Source organism: Elaeis guineensis, chromosome 16 (genome assembly GCF_000442705.2).
Source record: "Elaeis guineensis isolate ETL-2024a chromosome 16, EG11, whole genome shotgun sequence".
NCBI lineage: Eukaryota > Viridiplantae > Streptophyta > Magnoliopsida > Arecales > Arecaceae > Elaeis > Elaeis guineensis.
The window spans coordinates 39448360-39463885 of NC_026008.2; the positions used below are offsets into that span (position 1 = coordinate 39448360).

A 15526-nucleotide genomic window follows, 5' to 3' on the forward strand; every position below is an offset into this window, starting at 1 on the left:
AGAAAAAATATGGGCGGTTAAAGGTTCATAGAACTCGTCACGTGCATGGCACATGATTCAAACATCCTTGAAACTATCCACACGCTTTTGTATTCCTTAATTAATTTTTATTAAATAATTAAAAAATTTTAAATTAAAGATTATCAAAGTCTCCACCTCCCACTGCCGCCCCCCTCTCCGTTCACCACCTCTCCTCCTCCTTCTTCCCCTCCTTGTGCCATTCTTTTATAATCTCTCTACGTCCATTGATTCTTCTCTTTTTCTTTTTTTTCATGCTGTCCTCCTCGTTCTCAAGCAATGATCCTCCGATCTTTTCACATGGTCCTCCTCTTTCTTCTCCTCTCTCTCTGTACCATCTTTCTCCTCCTTCTCTCATGATCTTTAAAATTATGAGAACAAAATGGTCATCTTAGTCAAAAATCAATCCAAAGCTTACCCCTATTGTAAAATTAGGTTGAGAGTCTGAATCCATGCATTTATCCATAAATATCATAATCGGCTTATGATCAGCTTCAATTAACCCATACTACATATCTTCTGATCTATATAGACAATGAAGTAGATTGGCTCTAATACTATTTGTACTAATTCTGAATTTTATCTAAAAAAATAGTTAAAAATTATTATTTAAATTTTTTAGCTATGTATAAATATCCAAAAAATTTTCAATGAATTACTGACGTGGAACAAAATATATGTCCGTATGAATTCTTATATTTTCTCTACCAGTTTTCTCCATCAAAACCCTAGGATTGGCGTTTCAAAGGCCCTTTATTCCTACATCGCTACTTCTTAATGCAAGTCAGAGGTTATAAGCTTTTCAAACAGCTTCTTTTTCCAAATAATCACATCTGACATATAAGCTAAGCTTTTTGGGCACAAGGAAGCCCATAGACTAGATTTTTCAGATGCAACAGCTGATCACATCCCTTTTAAGCCAAAAAGCAAGGACCATCACTCACGCTAAACACATCCCTTTTAAGCCATACAGTGCAATACATGGTTAACCGAGCCTTAACAGTGGAATTAGCCTTGAAATATTGGTTATCTGGCAAAATTTCCATCAGAAGATAAACTCTTAAAGAAATCGTAACCGGCAAGATCCTAGCATACTAGTGGCTTAGATTTAAATACATACGTTTAACAAGGATCCAAGTTCAAACCAATCCATACTGAATCAACCCTTGTCTACCTTAATGCACTCAGGCAGCTTTATAGGTACAGCTAGGCATCCTCTCCACCTCAGGTGCCCCCAAAAATAGGATCTCGGCAATGCGCTGGCAGTCAAGCGCAAGATAGCAATCCGAATATTCCTTCACCATGGGAATGCATGAAAGCCTTTTGTTCCAGGAACTTCAGATCAAAGTGCGGATAATGCATTCTATGGAAGCTGAAAGCGTGGAACGCAGTGTAAAATATATGAAACAGCCGCAGCATAATGGCATTCAAAAATATTTTTGTTCAGTTAAATATTTGAAAAATTGGTAAGCCTACAAACCATCATATATATATATATATATATATATATATATATATATATATATATATATATATTACTGATAAATACTGTGGATGTTGCTATCATTTGATATTGGATGTTTAAACCATTTTCACCCATCCGAAGTAGTGATACTCCTCTCAGCTCAAATTTTATTTTGAGCGAAAGAAATCAACAAGAGTCACATGTCTCAAAGTTGGGAGTATATTTATCAAATTAAAAAGTATAATGAATAAAGTTTCTTATCAAATGAAAAATATCACCCATTCAAAATCTTTTTCATCATGTGACTCACATGCCAGTAAAAATAATTATCATAAAAATGATTACCGTTATTGCTATTATTTAGCAAGAGCCAATGTAATGGCGACCATAAAGATTTGTATGAAAAATCTAGGAGAATTAGATTAAATTTTTTTTTATAAGAATAAGATATGTTAGTCTACACGATATGTATTCTTTTGAAGATCTATCATAGTTTTTAACCTAAATTTTGCTTGTGAGTTTGTTGATCATAGAAAGAGAAGATTTATCGAGATTTTTTTTTTTTCATAGAATTTGAGCTAAATAGATTGCGTACAAGGTATTGGGTTGATATGGGTTTTAAAAATATACGATAAATTCGTCGGAAAACAGTCAGCCAGATTGGACGGCTGAGATTAATCATCACAAACTTGTCTCATTCCTTCTTTTTTTTTTTGGGTTACAAACATGTCTCATTCCTTTGGGCGCACGTTAGTAGCGTGCCAGAGGTCGGCCCTCCTCCTCTATAAATACCCCACGACCCGGTTGCACTTCGAGGCCTTCGCGGACTCTCGGAGGAGCGATCCGCCGCCTTCCTCCATTTCGCTCTCTCAGTCACCCCAACCCCACCCAAAAAGAAAGAAAAAAAGGTCGAACAAAAATATAACATATCTAAAGCAAAAAAGTATTCTTCAAACAAGGATCCAATTCCCTCCACCTGCGATTTCAAACCATAATTCTCTGAAACTCATAGTTCTTGATCGAATCTTCGAGGTCCAGCCATGGACGTGCGCTTCCCCTACTCCCCGGCGGAGGTCGCGAAGGTCCGCTGCGTCCAGTTCGGCATCCTCAGCCCCGATGAGATCGTAATCCTCCTTCCATCCATCCTCCTTTTACTCCGATCTAGGGTTTGGGTTTCGGTTTCAGTCTTGGGTTTGTGCTCCGATTGATGGTTTTTCGTGGTTTTTTGGTTTGGGTGGCAGCGGCAAATGTCGGTGGCGCAGATCGAGCACGGGGAGACGATGGAGAGGGGGAAGCCGAAGCCTGGGGGGCTCAGCGACCCGCGGCTCGGGACCATCGACAGGAAGATGAAGTGCGAGACTTGCATGGCCAACATGGCGGAGTGCCCCGGCCACTTTGGCCACCTCGAGCTTGCAAAGCCTATGTTCCATATTGGATTTCTCAAGACTGTGCTCGCTATCATGCGGTGCGTCTGCTTCAACTGCTCCAAGATCCTCGCCGATGAGGTACTCCTTTCCGATCTGGTCCTTTATTTGTTCATTTTTTTTCAGCGGTGATTGTTCTAGATTCTTTGGTACAATCGACATGAAGAACGTAAGTAAATAAAGAAGAAGGAAAAAAAAAAGAATTTTAATTTTTATTAGTTCAAGATGATCCGTCTGTCAGCTAGTAGAAGTAATCACGACACGAAATTCTTCTTTGTTAAGTGATATGGAACGGCATGAAAGCTTTTTTGTAAAAAAATCAATATATGCGGTGGTCATCAGCACGCATAAAACCAGATTTGATGGAAAAAAGCATTATGTTGCATATCGTTGGTAAAATTGAGGTTGGTCTTGATCATTGTAGTGGCTTCTACAAGATGCTTAATTGAACAGATGATTCATGATTATGTGGCGTGGGCACCCAATTCTGGGAAGGGTACAACACCCTTAGTACAAGTTTTTGTTTACTGAAATTGGGAAACTGCTAGGAAATTATAAAGGCTGTCAGCTTGCATCCAGAGAGCTACAGTGTTCAGTCAGTAACCTGAATGGAATCAATTCTGCTAAATTTATGTTGTAGTTCGTGTTATTTTTTTATGAGAATTGAATCATAGTAACTCTACTTGCAAGTATTTTCAAAATTTTGAGCCTGCTGCACTTTATTCTAGGGACAAATTTGAGCATTCTTATCTGGACTAACATACCATGAGAATGTGTTGGATGTCTGGGAGAACTTTATTCACGTCCACAGTAAACCCTTTTCTTTTCCTCTTTCTGATGGGTTGGGAGTGGTTTGATTTTCCTGTTAGATTATGGTGAACTGAACGTCAAAATGCTAAAGAAAATCTGGAACATCAGTTTTCAAGTCAATCTTAGCAACAACTGGAGGCAATCTTCAGCTGATGTTGCACTTTTTCCAATGGAATTAATTTGCCCTCTTTATGTATGTATGTGTTGAGATCTAGTTCCTAGAATCAGAAGCTGGTGTAGGAAAGTGGATATTTTAGAAATAATTTTAGCAAGAAGTGCTTAGAAAGTGGGTGTGAGGAAGTTGACGTTTTAGGAACATTTGCCAAAAAGAAGTGCTTAGGAAATAGGTGCAAGATCCAGATTCTGTGAAGATTTTGAAGTGGGTGCATCACACTAGATAAAATTCTGGCTACTCAGATGTGAACAATGTTGTACCATGCATCTTAGGTTCATTCCCATCATTATTAGGAGCCTGCTAGTTTACAAATAAGATTTCCTTGATTTCTCAGTCTTCAAAGATATTTCTTCGTCCACAATATCATGGACATGGGGGCATGATGCTGTGGACTTGCATAAGTCGTACTCCTTGAGATAGTCCCTTATAGTAAGCTGCATGTTTGCTTTCTAGTCTTCATCCTGCTGTTTTGCTTGCTTGATTTTTCAGGCATGAATTTTACCTTTTTTGAGCCCAGATATCTTCTTATCTTAAAAGTTCTACTTTGTTTCAGGATGATGCTCGATTCAAGCAAGCTTTGAAAATTAGAAACCCGAAGCATAGGTTGAAGAGAATTTCTGATGCCTGCAAAAGCAAGAAGAAATGTGCTGGTGGTGATGATGTTGACATTCAGGCACAACAAGATTCAGAAGAACCAATAAAGAAGAGCCGAGGTGGTTGTGGTTCTCAACAGCCGACTATTACCATTGATGGTATGAAAATGGTTGCAGAATACAAAGCTCCAAAAAAGAAATCTGATGACCAAGACCAGCTTCCAGAACCTGTTGAAAGAAAACAAATCCTTTCTGCTGACAGGGTAGCTTTTTTTGTGTCTTTTTTTCTCTTTTTTTGTATCAACAGAGCTACTGTTTGGAAGACATGCATGATTTAATGCTGGAATGTTTCCCAGGTTCTTAGTGTTCTTAAGAGGATAAGTGATGAGGACTGTATATTATTGGGTTTGAACCCTCAATATGCCCGTCCAGATTGGATGATATTACAAGTTCTTCCAATTCCCCCGCCTCCTGTAAGACCTTCTGTGATGATGGATACCTCTTCTAGGAGTGAGGTAAGTTCATTCTCAGTTGAAACATTTTGTGATATTGTGGCCTGGTTTAGCTGGACTTGATCAAATATGGCTTGCATCGTGTTCACATATTCTAACACATTGCATTATTGTTTGTGGGCAGGATGATCTGACTCATCAACTGGCTATGATCATCAGACATAATGAGAATTTGAGGCGACAAGAGAGAAATGGAGCTCCAGCTCACATCATCACAGAGTTTGCACAATTATTGCAATTCCACATTGCGACATATTTTGATAACGAGCTTCCGGGTCAACCAAGGGTATATCATGGCACATGCTTCTTTCCATTTGGTTCTTATTGTTCAATTTTGTCCAACTTATTTCTTGCAATATGCAGGCTACACAGCGATCTGGACGACCCATCAAATCTATATGCAGTAGACTTAAGGCGAAAGAAGGTCGAATTAGAGGTAACTTGATGGGAAAGCGTGTTGATTTTTCAGCACGAACAGTCATCACTCCTGACCCAACAATCAACATTGATGAATTGGGAGTGCCTTGGAGCATAGCTTTGAATCTAACATACCCAGAAACTGTGACTCCATATAACATTGAAAGGTAATCACTTCTAGTGGTTTTCTTGGTCTGCCATCAAGTCTTTGTTTATTCTTTTTATATAAACATGCTGGAGGTTTTACTAAAGTTTATTTGGTAAATTTTAGACTAAAGGAACTAGTAGAATATGGGCCACATCCTCCCCCTGGTAAGACTGGTGCAAAATACATTATAAGGGAAGACGGGCAGAGGCTTGATCTTCGCTACTTGAAGAAAAGTAGTGATCACCATTTGGAGCTTGGATACAAGGTTAACTGCTTATCATTTTTTCCCTTTTCTAGTTTCGTGGCTTAATCTGTGCTTTCTTTTTGGCAGGTGGAGCGACACTTGAATGATGGGGACTTTGTTCTTTTTAATCGGCAGCCTAGTCTTCATAAAATGTCCATCATGGGTCACCGAATCAAAATCATGCCATACTCGACTTTTCGCTTAAACTTGTCTGTAACTTCTCCATACAATGCTGATTTTGATGGTGATGAGATGAACATGCATGTTCCCCAATCATTTGAGACTAGAGCAGAAGTTTTGGAACTAATGATGGTACCTAAATGCATTGTCTCACCTCAATCAAATCGACCTGTTATGGGCATTGTCCAGGACACACTTCTAGGATGTCGCAAAATTACCAAGAGAGATACATTTATAGAAATGGTGATGACTTTCTGTTTGATTGTCTTTTTGTTATGCTTTAACACAAATTATATTGTTATTATTATTATGATCATCATCATCTTACTTTACCTTTAAATGTGGCAGGATGTTTTTATGAACATTTTGATGTGGTGGGAAGACTTTGATGGGAAGATACCTGCTCCGGCCATTTTGAAACCTAGGCCTTTATGGACTGGAAAACAGGTATTCAACCTTATTATTCCAAAGCAAATAAATCTTATTAGGACTTCCGCATGGCACTCCGAAGCAGAAACGGGATTTATCACTCCAGGGGATACTTTAGTTCGAATAGAGAAAGGGGAGCTTCTCTCAGGCACCCTGTGCAAAAAAACTCTTGGAACATCTACTGGAAGTCTTATTCATGTGATCTGGTACTCATGGAGCAAGCAGTTCTGACTACAATATCTGCAGCTCACCTTTCTCTTCCTTTTTGCTGAAATGTACATATTTGTATGCAGGGAAGAGGTTGGTCCTGATGCAGCTCGTAAGTTTTTGGGCCACACACAATGGCTCGTAAACTATTGGCTTTTGCAGAATGGTTTTAGTATGGGAATTGGAGATACAATTGCAGATGCGGTAACTATGGAGAAAATTAATGAAACAATATCAAAAGCTAAAAATGATGTTAAAGAGCTTATCAAGCTGGCCCAAGAAAAGCAGTTGGAGGCCGAGCCTGGGCGAACTATGATGGAATCATTTGAAAACAGAGTAAACCAGGTGTGACTAGTATTCTTTTGGCTATTTTAGCTGTTAATGTAATTTCAGATCTCATATAGACTGACGTAGGTGGCACGTTGCTGTGCAGGTGTTGAATAAGGCTCGTGATGATGCAGGGAGCAGTGCTCAGAAGAGCTTATCTGAGAGTAACAATCTGAAGGCCATGGTAACGGCGGGATCAAAAGGTAGTTTCATTAACATTTCTCAGATGACTGCTTGTGTGGGACAGCAGAATGTTGAGGGCAAACGGATTCCTTATGGGTTCATTGATCGAACATTACCTCACTTCACAAAAGATGACTATGGGCCTGAAAGTCGTGGTTTTGTGGAGAACTCTTACCTTCGTGGGTTAACACCACAGGAATTCTTCTTCCATGCTATGGGTGGTAGGGAAGGATTAATTGATACTGCTGTGAAAACTTCTGAGACTGGGTATATTCAGCGGCGCCTTGTGAAGGCTATGGAAGACATTATGGTCAAATATGATGGTACTGTTAGAAATTCTCTTGGGGATGTTATACAATTCCTCTATGGAGAGGATGGTATGGATGCCGTTTGGATTGAGTCACAGAAGTTGGATTCCTTGAAGATGAAAAAATCAGAGTTTGACAAGATTTTTAGGTATGAGATTGATGACAACAATTGGAATCCTAGCTACATGTTACCGGAACATGTTGAGGATTTGAAAACCATCCGTGAATTCAAAAATGTGTTTGATGCTGAGGTTCAGAAATTAGAAGCAGATCGTTACCAGCTTGGTACGGAAATTGTAACTACTGGTGATAACACATGGCCTATGCCTGTTAATCTCAAGAGACTAATCTGGAATGCACAGAAGACATTTAAGATTGATTTGAGGAGGCCATCAGATATGCATCCAATGGAGATTGTAGAAGCTATTGATAAGCTGCAAGAAAGGCTGAAAGTTGTCCCTGGCGATGATTTTCTGAGCATGGAGGCTCAGAAAAATGCAACTTTGTTTTTCAATATCTTACTCCGTAGCACATTTGCCAGCAAGCGGGTGTTGAAAGAGTACAGGCTAACTCGTGAAGCATTCGAATGGGTTATTGGTGAAATAGAATCCCGTTTCCTGCAGTCACTGGTAGCACCAGGTGAAATGATTGGTTGTGTAGCTGCCCAATCCATTGGTGAACCAGCAACTCAGATGACCCTAAATACTTTCCACTATGCTGGTGTGAGTGCAAAGAATGTTACTCTTGGTGTTCCCAGGTTGAGGGAAATTATTAATGTTGCCAAGAAAATCAAGACACCTTCACTGTCTGTTTACTTGAAGCCTGAGGTCAACAAAAAGAAAGAACTGGCCAAGAATGTTCAGACTGCTTTGGAGTACACTACGTTACGTAGTGTAACACATGCAACTGAGGTATGGTATGATCCTGATCCTATGAGCACTATTATTGAGGAAGATGTTGAATTTGTCAAGTCATATTATGAAATGCCAGATGAAGATATTGCCCCAGAAAAGATATCTCCTTGGCTGCTTCGTGTTGAACTAAATCGTGAGATGATGGTTGATAAGAAGCTGAGCATGGCGGACATTGCAGAGAAGATTAATCATGAGTTTGGGAGTGATATAACATGCATCTTTAATGATGATAATGCTGACAAGCTCATACTTAGGATCCGCATCATGAATGATGAAGCTCCCAAAGGGGATTTACAAGATGAATCTGCTGAAGATGATGTTTTCCTCAAAAAGATAGAAAGCAATATGTTGACAGAAATGGCTCTTCGAGGCATTCCTGATATAAATAAAGTCTTCATCAAATCAGGAAAAGTGAACAGATTTGATGAGACTGAAGGGTTCAAAGCAGATGTGGAGTGGATGCTTGACACAGAAGGTGTCAATCTGTTGGCTGTTATGTGTCATGAAGATGTCGATGCTACTAGGACAACAAGTAACCACTTGATTGAAGTAATTGAAGTTCTTGGTATTGAGGCTGTTCGACGAGCCCTTTTGGATGAGTTGCGTGTCGTTATATCTTTTGATGGATCTTATGTGAACTACCGGCATTTGGCTATTCTTTGTGATACAATGACCTATAGAGGTCACTTAATGGCCATCACCCGGCACGGCATCAATCGTAATGATACTGGTCCAATGATGAGATGTTCATTTGAGGAAACTGTTGACATACTTCTTGATGCTGCTGTATATTCTGAAGCAGACCACTTGAGAGGTGTTACTGAGAACATTATGCTTGGTCAGCTTGCTCCAATTGGCACAGGAGACTGTGCTTTGTATTTGAATGATCAGATGTTGCAACAGGCAATTGAACTTCAGCTTCCTAGTTACATGGAGGGTTTGGATTTTGGAATGACGCCTTCACGGTCACCCATCTCAGGGACACCTTACCATGAAGGGATGATGTCACCTAGTTATTTGCTCAGCCCAAATGTTCGCTCTTCGCCGATTACAGATGCTCAATTTTCTCCTTATGTTGGTGGGATGGCCTTCTCTCCCAGTTCTTCACCAGGATATAGTCCATCATCTCCTGGCTACACCCCATCATCTCCGGGATACAGTCCGACTTCTCCAGGTTATAGCCCCACTTCTCCAGGATACAGTCCTACATCACCTGGTTACAGTCCCACTTCCCCAACATACAGTCCTAGCTCTCCTGGATATAGTCCTACTAGTCCTGCCTATTCTCCAACAAGTCCATCCTACTCTCCTACATCTCCCAGTTACAGTCCCACATCTCCAAGCTATAGCCCGACATCTCCAAGCTATAGTCCGACATCTCCCACTTACAGTCCCACTTCTCCTAGCTATAGCCCCACCTCGCCCAGTTATAGTCCTACTTCACCTAGTTACAGCCCCACATCTCCAGCCTATAGCCCAACATCTCCTGCATATAGCCCAACCTCACCTTCATATAGTCCAACATCACCTTCCTACAGCCCAACATCACCAACATATAGTCCAACTTCTCCTTCATACAGCCCTACATCACCTGCTTATAGCCCCACTTCTCCTGGTTACAGCCCAACCTCTCCAAGTTACAGTCCCACCTCCCCAAGTTATAGTCCCACATCTCCGAGTTACAATCCTTCTTCAGCAAAGTACACCCCATCGCTTGCATATTCTCCAAGCAGTCCAAGGTTGTCACCATCTAGTCCTTACAGTCAGTCTTCTCCAAATTACAGGTAATTATAGGGATGCTTTGCATTTAAAAAAAAAAAAAAAAAAGAAATATCGAGCATTGGATGTTTGCTGGGATATGTAAGAGTTGATGTTTTACACAGGTCTACTATCATGGAAGCTATCAATTACTTTAATTGCATGTATAGTTTTTTCTTTTATTATAAGCTAAATCATTGATTTTTTTTGTTGTTTTGTTGTAGCCCAACTTCACCATCATATTCTCCTACATCACCTTCTTGTTCCCCTCCAAGTCCAACATACAGTCCCACCAGGTATAATGTCGATTCTTTTAATTTCATTTCATCCCATAATACCTGTATTTTCTTATTTGCTGGTACAAGCTGCCTCCATCATGTTGATTGTTTATTGATATGCTTATGTGGTGCAAGTTATGCTGCTTTAATCGGTAAGTTAGACAATCATATCAGGCTACAATTAATGTATACAAGAGGGAAATTATCAATTTCAGGATCAGATAATGATGGCACAGATTCTGGAAACAATGACTGAAGGATAATCATATGCAATTAATGGAACCATGAATTTTATCTTCCAGTTGACTGCATTGTGCTTGTAATTGAACCGTGATAAAATTGACACTTTAGAGAGGACGTGCATCTTTATCTTTTCATTGGTACAATTAGTATGAGCGGAGATGTGAGAAAAAAGCCAAACCACATGGAGGATTGCAGTGATGATACATGGAAGTGAACAATGTATACTTCTTATATGCATTCATATAGCATACTGAGTTATCAAGCTAGCAGTCCGTGTTTTACCGAATAGTATTAGCATCTACAAACAGCATCATTTAACCATCTTCAATCAGTACTTTACACAATAGTATCATTATCATAAAATCCAAAATTAACTATTAATCATTAAAAAGGTAACGTTCAGTTTACTCCAAAAAGGGGTCAACTTACATCTGAAACTAGAATAAAAATAAAATCCCTCCCCTTGTCTATACAGATTTTGGGAATGCATCTCAGATGTATCTGGGAAAATATCGATACCTTTTTTAAAAATTTGAAAATATTACACTTGAAGTATAAGGACACTTTTTTCTCTCAAAGAAAAGGGGACTTCTGTATACAACTATACAATTAATATATGCCATTGTTTACAATATATGAATACACTTTTAATAACTTCTTATCTTCTTTTCCTTACAGCCCATACAATTCTGCTCCCGGCCCAGATTATAGCCCAAGTTCTCCCCAATACAGGTAACTGTTCCTCTTTGGTTCATTGTATACTGATGTTACTTTATTCACTAAAGTTCAGAAATTAACTGTTCTATCTGCATTCATCAGTCCTAGCGCAGGCTATTCACCGACTGCACCAGGTTACTCTCCATCTTCCACCAGTCAATATACTCCACAAATGAGCAACAAGGATGAGGAAACTACTCGCTGAAGTGACCGACAAACAAGTAATGAAGTGAAAGCAATGGTCATCATACGAGCTTCTTATACTAATTTATTGAGCTAAGAGATATAACAGGTAAAACATCTTGGGAGACTCTCTCAGGATGAGACTCCCTTGTATTCGGGTTGGTTGTTGTTATCTATATCCTGGAGCTCGTTCTTGAGAAAAGCAATTCATAAGTGGACAAAGTTGAACTGGAAAGTGGTGACCCATGTATTTGTAAATGGGAATTAACGTGTCAAGGTGCTTGTGTTTTTCCAGCACCTCCCTGTTTGTTTAAGACAATGCATCATTCCAAGAATGATTTTTATTGTATGGGCATTCAGATTTATTCTCCTTTTGCTGGCAATGGATGAGGACGCCTGTGAACATTTTCCAAGTATAACAGCTTGCTGAAAATTAGAGTGATGTAGCACCACATTATATGGAGGGATGTTCTACTTGGATGACTTTCTTCTTAGGTATCATTTAATCAAGCTCCAGCTGCTTGAGAAAAAAGCTTTGATGAACTTTGTTAGAACATATTTGAGAACTGTCATTATGGAAACGTATTCTATATGTTGTGAACTTGGCATTCTCTGCTTATGGATTTCTCTGGAGGACCACATTTTGGAACAGCTAATTCCGATCGCTTGAAATCAAGCACTATTTTGGTGCTCATGGATTCTTTTACCTGTTCATTTGCTGTCAAGAGGTTTATTTGCTAGGTTCTGTATTTTGTATGCCTGGAGGAGCTTAAAAAAAACAAAAAACACAACCATAATATTCTTGCATGATCCACTGTTCTCAAAATTATTCAGTTTGGGTTAACTTATATAATTCATCTGCTTTATTTTCACGGGCAAATGGAGATGAGGGTGGCATTTGGTGGTGCTCGATTTTTGGACTGGTGGACTTCCTACAGGTGGCTGACCTGAAACCAGTTTATGCCTTCTGGTGGGTAAATGCCACCTGTCTTCTGGTGGATTTTGTTTTTACCCTATTGATTTCCAGCAACTCCTTTTTTTGTCTCATAATCTCGATTATTTTTTGTTGATTTGCCCACTTCTGGGCACTTAAAATAATCAGATTTGAGAGTCAGCAGCAGTTCAAGGGCCCAATCACTGAAGCTGTCTGAGGGTTTCTGTGCTTCATGGCTTCAACTAATTGCCGAAATTAATCTGTTGTTGGATGCTCTGGCATATCAACGTCTGGTCTAATCGATAAACCGAACCCAGAATGGCCGTCTCCGTAAAGGATTCATCTCGGGTTATAGCTTTGAGCTGAACCTGACCAATTTAAAACTCGGGTTCTGATGCTTGTCCTGAGCCTGAACGAACGAAATATCAGCCATCCATACCGCGTCTAAATGGGTTCAGTTGGGTTGACCTAACTTTGGTTTATTAGATTCGCTGCCCAACCGACAGCAGAAGTATAGCTAAATCTAACGGTTGGTCAACCCTAGCCAGAATCCGACCGTCTCAATACCCATCCATTGCAGCGTTCGCTGACCTCGTTATAGCCATGTGCTAGCAAGGCCAAATCAAAGACATGACGCCCACCCTATGGGACCCCTTCAGGGGCAAAAATAACAAAGCGAGGATAATGTTGCCATTTCAACGGTCGGATAGGACATACAAACAAACTTTGTCAACAAAAAACTCCACGCCGAAAACGCTGATAGAGTCCTCGCCGGAACTGAATTCCAGTTTACAAAGCAACACCCAGTTCCGGACCTCTTCTACTAGAATTGGAGTGGATAAGTAGGAAAGCTTTACCCCGTCTTCTTTTTGACCAAACCCGTTCTCTCCTCACCTCCTCCCTTCCCTCTTAACTACTCTCTCCTCCTTCCTCTCTCCTCATCATCATTCACCAATACATCTCTTTAATTTCTTGTTCTTCTTCCATAACCGAACATCCTTCCTATAAAAACATCACCAATATCAATCCATATAGGTATACTTTCATAGACACAGGTGCTTTCTTCTATCCATGTATACATCCTTAAAATAGACTCTGAGAGAGAGAGAGAGAGGAAGCTAGAGAGAGCGGGGGCTCCATGGAGAAACCAAGTAGAGCAAAGGCCACCAAAATCTTCAGTTTCCTTCCAAAGCCAACCTCCTTCTCTATTTCTCACCGTCCGCTCAGCCCCGGTCGCGAGAAGTCTTCCAAGCCAAAGGCTTTCCACAACAAAGCAAAGGCTTTCCACAACAATAAAGCTTTCTCGGGCCCGATCATATCGATCGTACCGGTGGAGGCTCGACGTAAGGAGAAGAATGGAGGCAACTTTGATGCCCAAGAGCCAACCTCTCCCAAGGTTTCATGCATCGGCCGAGTCAAGCAGAGGAAATTAGTTTGCCGGTCAAAGCGGCATTCGCTGCCCCAACAAGAGTGGAAGCCGCCAACTTTAATCATTCGCAAGATGTTCCGACGGAAGCTCAGGCCAAGCCGGAGAAGGGATGCGGCGGAGAGCAGCGAGGGGAGGCCGGCAGTCGCCGCGGCCGGGAGAGCGCCATCGTTAGGCCAGATGAAGCGGTTCACCAGCGGGCGCGAGACGTTACTTAACTTCGATTGGAGGAAGGCTGAGAGGAGGCAGGAGGCAGCCACTGGGGATCGAGAGGAGTCGTACTCTGATGAAGAAAGTGATGAAGAGGATTATTACTCTGCACCAATCCTGATGGGTGGTGGAGTGGTGGCTGTGGAACCACGAAAGGAGGTGAACCTTTGGAAGAGAAGGACCTTGGCTCCACCCGTTCCTCTTCAATTGAACTGAAGCGTGGAATTCTTCTTTTTTCTTCTTTCTTCCTTCCTCTTCTTCTTTACTTCATTCTGATATCTAGTTGCTGTGCGTGTTTGGATCTTTCATTAACGTAAACTGCATGTAAAAAATCTCAAGGATTTTAATGGTAATGGGCATGTTGATAGCCCTTTGTTTTAATTTGAATATAAGCATGCAAGTGGGATTTTGTTGATTGGCAGGTGAGAGTTGCTTTCCGCTTGGTAGAAGTTAGATGAAGAAACTGCAAGCACATAAAAGGCTCGATTGCTATTGATTTCTCCTGTAGCTAGCTTGTCTTGTTCGCAAGGTCTTTGATTTCTTGAGATTGAACAAGTTAAAGGTTTTGGTGCCATTATAACAGTTCTTTATTCAGTAGCCATAGAGCTACGTCACTGCAATCTGAATTCAACCTTGTGGGATAATTACCAAATGGGGATAGTTATTCTGACTTTGTAAAAGTCTACTGTCATGAGATGTTGGTACAAAGAAATATTACAACGTGTCCTCAAAAAGGTAATCATATATACTCCTGGACATGTATAATTTTTTGATAGATGTTAGACTATGCTAGCCTAGTATTATGTTAGTTGTTTCACAGACCAAATTCAGCAAACTCTTTTTGTTATAAGATGGTTTCATGATTAAAGAAAAGAATAAAATTGTGGATGATGGGGATATCCCTCCTAACCTTATATGCGAGTTTTTTTTTTTTTGGTAAGGTCCTTTTATGCCTGTTTCCCTAATCGTAGAATAAACTTCATTCCAAATAAAAAGAATATATAAAAATATTTAGCTTCCAAGAAATAACAAGCTGGTAGCTAGTTTCCCATTGTTTCCTTTAAGAATTTTTTAAAAAAGAGAGAGAGAGAGAGAGAAGAACAAGTCTATCGCGGCTTAAGATTATACTAGCGGCATTTTCATCCTAAACTCCTTGATTTGTAAAGGAGAAATAACCATGGGGTGAAAGTACAAACTAATGCTTAGCATGTGCATGGCAGTCATGAGATGGATGACTATGATATCATATGACAAGAAATCATTTATCATTTATGTAAATTACCAATATAATATCGCTTTTCTTGACATCCTCATCATTTTCTTTTCCCTTCTCCCTCAAAGAAAGAGTGTGTAATTTGAATGAAGAGCAACTGGATTAGGGAGAAATAAAAAATATAAAATAAACATAAAGGTGCATGTAGGA

General features: G+C 40.1%; 2 protein-coding genes across 2 annotated transcripts; both read left to right on the forward strand.

Annotated features, from left to right (window-relative positions):
• The first annotated feature begins 2310 nt into the window (after window positions 1-2310).
• On the forward strand, window positions 2311-11896 carry LOC105059668 (DNA-directed RNA polymerase II subunit RPB1). Its single transcript, XM_010943053.3, has 14 exons — window positions 2311-2607; window positions 2725-2988; window positions 4446-4748; window positions 4842-5000; window positions 5122-5283; window positions 5361-5581; window positions 5686-5827; window positions 5894-6229; window positions 6335-6621; window positions 6709-6967; window positions 7056-10138; window positions 10337-10408; window positions 11312-11365; window positions 11453-11896. The coding sequence occupies exons 1-14, from the start codon at window positions 2524-2526 to the stop codon at window positions 11553-11555; spliced, it is 5529 nt and encodes a 1842-aa protein (XP_010941355.1). The 5' UTR covers window positions 2311-2523; the 3' UTR covers window positions 11556-11896.
• Window positions 11897-13333: 1437 nt separating this feature from the next.
• Window positions 13334-14484, forward strand: LOC105059669 (uncharacterized protein At1g76070). Its single transcript, XM_010943054.4, has one exon. It carries the CDS (start codon window positions 13606-13608, stop codon window positions 14317-14319), a length of 714 nt encoding a protein of 237 aa, XP_010941356.1. The 5' UTR covers window positions 13334-13605; the 3' UTR covers window positions 14320-14484.
• The last annotated feature ends 1042 nt before the right edge of the window (window positions 14485-15526 follow it).